Below are 5,060 nucleotides of genomic sequence, written 5' to 3' on the forward strand. Positions count from 1 at the left end.
CGCTGCCAACGCACGCCTAACCCAAACCCAGCAACCCCCGGCTTACCTTCACATTAATCTGCTGAACCTTTCATTTGGATGTAGACATTTCGTTGACTTTCATTCCATTCTCCTCAAAAAGTCAGTGATTTTCTGCACAGGTCGCGTTCCGTCTTTTGCACTAGCAATAACTACCCCGCTCATTGAGCGTTGACACCCGAAGCCACTCCAACAGCTACACCATTTCGTCTCTGTAGTTTCAGTGTACACCGTTACAATGAGACTTCTGCTGCCATTTAATCGTGCTGCGGATTCTTCTTATGCATCACCCCCACTTTCGCTTTGTGTGGCCCGACAATCCAAGGCCGAAAAGGCCTTCAGTTCACACTGACCAGCCAGACCGCGTCAATTTTCCTACCACACCAAATTTTTTGTTCTTTTTCCTCATTTTATGCAGTTAGAAGTTTTTATGATGTGCCAAACGGCATGCCTCATTTTTGCTTTTCCTCGTTCTGTCCTAGTCCGCCACCTTCAAACCTTAACGATCTAATCTAGTTTTAGCTTGATGTGTTCCCCCAAAAGTAAGATAAAATTCTGATAACTGCGTTTCCTTTCCCAGACCAATTTGGACGTGACCAAGTCTACATCATATATTACCCGGTGTTTGACTGTAAATGTTTTGCGCGATTCTCCGTACCGGCTAATCTCCCAGTCATGCTTCATTCCGAATTCAGTTGTGTGATCATGCGTGACGGTATGCCATCCACTAGTTGGGAATAAACAGTATTATTATTACAACGGTAAAGAATTTTTGATGGTCCCTTGAGGTCTTACAGTTAACTCGCTTTACTCAACCAGGTTTTTGTCTTTTTTACTTATCTTGGCCCGCCCCCTTATCTCAACTCAATCGCGGTTTTTTGGCGCGACAGAATGACGAGTTTTGTGGTTTTCAGGCTTTGGCTGCACCCAGACATTCGGTAATGTCCCAGAGTACCTGGCTCCCCGAATGGTTAATGAGGCCAGAAGAATTCTCAGGTACCGGAATTGGAAAGCTGGAAGGTAATTATAATGCTTATTCCCAAATAGTGGAGGGTATTTGGTAATTGATCAAGTGGCTGTTGATCTGTTCGCCGAGCTTGGCAATTGGTTTGCAAACGCTTCGTCACCATTCGAGGAGACACCTTTAGTGCGCTGTTGGCTGGGTAGTTCTCCTCTTCGTGCCTGCGTTTATATAGTCTACAAAGAGTGGCTTTGCGCTGAAACCTGGATTCTGGTTGGTCCTATCTTAATCTATGTTGGGTTGTGGTTTGTAATTCTTGCCGCCTATTGTTGTCTCTTTCGGCTGGCACGTTCTTGATCTGTATTGCGCCGTGGTCGGCTTCTCTGTTGATTTGTAGTGTGCCTCCTATTTTTAGTAGTTTGCTGTTCCAATAATGTAGTAGCTGACAACCGGAAACACAAGCAAAACAATCACATTACCACATATCAAAAACATTTCGGAGATCACCGCCAGGGTACTACGACAGCATGCCATAATATTTGCCCAAAGACCGACTGACGCGCTGCAAAGAGTGCTGTGAACACCAAAGGGAACACATGATGCGGTGGAAAGACAAATGTAATCTACAAAATTCAATGCAACGATTGTGAAAAACACTACTTGGGACAAGCAGGGAGGAAACTCTCAACCAGAATCAACGAACACAAGCTCGCCACCAGCAGCCATGAACAAATCTCTCTCATCTCTGCACACGAGGGTGGAGAAGGATGTCTTTTCGATTGGAATAACGTCAGAATAAGGTGCCGGGCAAGAACAAAGAAAGAACGCGAGTTCATGTAGGCGTTGTATTCCACTTACGGAGCAATCAACAGGCGCATTGAGATTGATCCTGCCTACCAGCCTCCGAGGACAGAGGAAATCAAGAACCACAGAACCCGAGGCCGAATGAGAACACGAAGAAGAAATCAATTACTGTACTTCACAGTAAGTCAGAAGAATACGTAGGTACGGACATAGGTGTATTGAGTACACGCGGCCAAACTGGCCCGCTTTCGCGGCAGGTAAGCACACAACTGTGTCACATATCCAGTCAACCCACAGTGCTCACGCGAGCCAACCAGTCGGAAACGCAACCAATCAGCCACTCAAGTCACACGTCAGATCGATGGTGGGACGACAAACGGACACGCACACGCCCAAACAGTCTGCCAAACAGAAGCACCTACCACATCAATAGAACAGCAAACTACTAAGAATAGGAGATACGCTACAAACCAACAGAGATGCCGACCACGGCACAATAGAGATCAACAAACGGCGTTCATTCACCCTGCGAATCAATGTTGACCAGCGGTGACTTTCCTTGTTTACTGACTGCTCATGAGTAATGTGACTCGCATCTGTTTCCCCTGTTTCGTCCCTGCTTAGGATCTGCTTATCACTAAGTGACTGGTGTCAATATTTTGCTGTCCATCTGTCATTGCTTGCAAGTTCGTTTCGATTGCACCTATTTCGAGCGTCCACCTCGACGGAAAAGCGAGCCGACCGGGTATCGAACCCTAAGTATCCGGGCGGCAGATGAACGCGCCACCAACTACACCAGCCTGACACACGAAGTGGCCTATTATTTTGTATTAGCCATGTGCCGCATCTGCCAGGTAGCCTTTGGCGAGATTTGTTTTAAACGGACGAAACCGCGTAATCTGACCCGTCACGTGATACGAGCTGCCGAGTCGCGCTGCCAACGGAAAGACAGCCCCTCACATCCCGAACGTACTGATTTCCGCGCCGTTATCTCCCCGTACGGCCAACTCACACTGTCAGACTGCCCCTATATGTATGTTTGTACATCGTTTGGCACTTACTTGCCGTTACCTTTAGAAATCCCTGCGGCGTCAGTGACTATTTTCCGCTCTTGCTGATTGCGTCATTGTTGACGGTACGCTTACCTAATTCATGAGGCTTACTAATCCGTTTTTCTGTAGAACCAGTTCCTATCAGTCCTCAATATATCATCTGCTGCCCCACGTCTGTCTGGTCCTATTGACTACTGGCTATGAACTGCGTATAATTTAGTAGTCGCAATCGTCCAGTGGGATCCAAAACCGTCCGGATCTTACAAAACTAACCAACAGTCGCAAAGTTAATCAACATCGCACAGTTAATCAACAACGCCCAGTTAATCAACACTCGCGCAATTAATCAGTAACGCGAACTCAGCCGACATTTTACCATGTCTGACGAGCACTCGACCGACCTTCCTCTACTCGATTACTTCACCCCGTCGCCCAAGCGGAGCTCCCCATTGATCTGAAACACGGAGCCGCATGGCTGGAAATGGAGATGGCCAAAGTCCATCGCGAAATGCTTAGCCTTCAGTGTTCTGCTACCGCTACAGACAGAAGAATCTAAGACTCTGTTTGTCCTCCATCTTACCCAGTTGACCAGGAGGGGGCAGTCACTTCCAACTATCATGTGACACCTCCAAAGAATCCACGGATGACCCCCACATCGTATCCACATCTTCCGGAACCGCTTAACCTCCGTATGGGTATGCCTCAGAGAAAGGTACCAGAGTTCGACGACAACCCTCTGAATTACTGGAAGTTTCTGAGGGGTTTCGTGGGGGGGGTCGCCCAATACGTTACGAATCCCGCAGATCGCCTGGACTTCTTATCGATGCATGCGAACGTGAAGCAAGAGAGGCCATCGATCACTGTACAATACTCGAGCCGGAACACGGCTACGCAGAAGCCTGGAAGATATTGGGTCGCAGGTTCGGTAACCCCTCGGTTATTACAGGACAATACATTGCGTCTGTCACAACCGGGCAACCCATCAGGCCGAACGACGCCAGCTCGCTACTCAAGCTAGCCGACACAAGGAAAGCTTGTTGGTTGGTACCCTCCCAACTAAATTACTCATCAAAGCTCAACACTAGAACAACCACGGGCGCTATTTTTAGCCGTCTTCCGACTGCTATCCAGTCACGGTGGTTCGATCGGGCCTCGGGCATCCTCAGGAAGAACCGAGAGCCTAGTTTCGTCGTCCTGACTGATTATGTTCTGAACAGAGCACATTCGTTATCGGTTAGAGAGTCTTATTTGCCGAATATTTTCCAGCTGAGCACCAGCAGGTCAGAATGCCCCCGCAGCTTTGTGACGGCACCATTGCCAAGGCTCTCCACACTTGTGACGACTTCTGCTGCTAATAAGCTTGGAAATGGAGAACATAGCCCGACGATGTCCCGTCCGTGCGTGCACTGTGGCAAAATGCACTACATCGATCAATGCTCGCAATTCATTCGCTTGGACGCTGATTCCCGTGCAACGTTCATCCGCTCAGCTGCAATTCCCGAGCGTTGCCTCGAGTCAGGACATATCGCGAAACAGTGCCGCCCGAGGCGATGTTGCGGACTTAATGGCTGAGAAAGTCTACACCACCCACTGCTCCATCCGCCCACTCAGCCTTCAGCCAAGTCAGTGGGGCGAACATGCCAGGACGAATGCCGTCCAAACCTCAGCGTCAACTGTGCAAGCGGACCGTGCAATCGGACAACTGTGGCGCTCGGCGTACTGCCTGCAACTTTTCGTGGTCCTCGTGGATTTACACTCTCAACGGTCAGAATGTAGTGTCTGCTACTCTGATCAATTTTGATATATATATATATATATATACATCGCCGTCAACCAAGACGCTGCAATCTATCAAGGCATGGACCGTCCGTCAGCTCCCGTCGATTACTCAAACCTTACCAACTAGAGAGCAGTGGTCTAAGTGGGATCACCTGGAGGGAATCCCGTTCGAGACTGCCGGAAGCCAACCAATATCCCTCTTGATTGGGGTGGATGGATCGATGGCACATTGGGTGCTGGAAAGCCAAACGGGCAGGCCACACGAGCCGTACGCTTATCAAACACCACTCGGATGGGTACTTTTTGGGCCGGTAAATGATACAGACGACAGGTTGGCTCGAATCAACCAGCTCAGCTGCCATGTGGAAGACAGTCTGGATTCAAAGTTAGAGTTTGATATAGAGTTCAGAGACCCACCGTCATACAAGCGCTCTGCGTCCCAGGCT

General features: G+C 48.9%; 1 protein-coding gene across 1 annotated transcript in view; it reads left to right on the top strand.

Moving 5' to 3' along the window:
- The window catches only part of T265_00990 (hypothetical protein), a gene marked incomplete at both ends in the record, with an annotated part of 26,998 nt that extends 23,145 nt beyond the window's left edge, over positions 1-3,853 (top strand). Inside the window, one exon of the mRNA XM_009164905.1 lies at positions 3,420-3,853. Coding sequence (XP_009163169.1) covers positions 3,420-3,853 — 434 coding nt within the window. The remainder of the gene's footprint in view (positions 1-3,419) is intronic.
- Positions 3,854-5,060: the final 1,207 nt, after the last annotated feature.

The sequence above is a fragment of the Opisthorchis viverrini genome, assembly GCF_000715545.1.
Source record: "Opisthorchis viverrini unplaced genomic scaffold opera_v5_10, whole genome shotgun sequence".
Classification (NCBI taxonomy): domain Eukaryota; kingdom Metazoa; phylum Platyhelminthes; class Trematoda; order Opisthorchiida; family Opisthorchiidae; genus Opisthorchis; species Opisthorchis viverrini.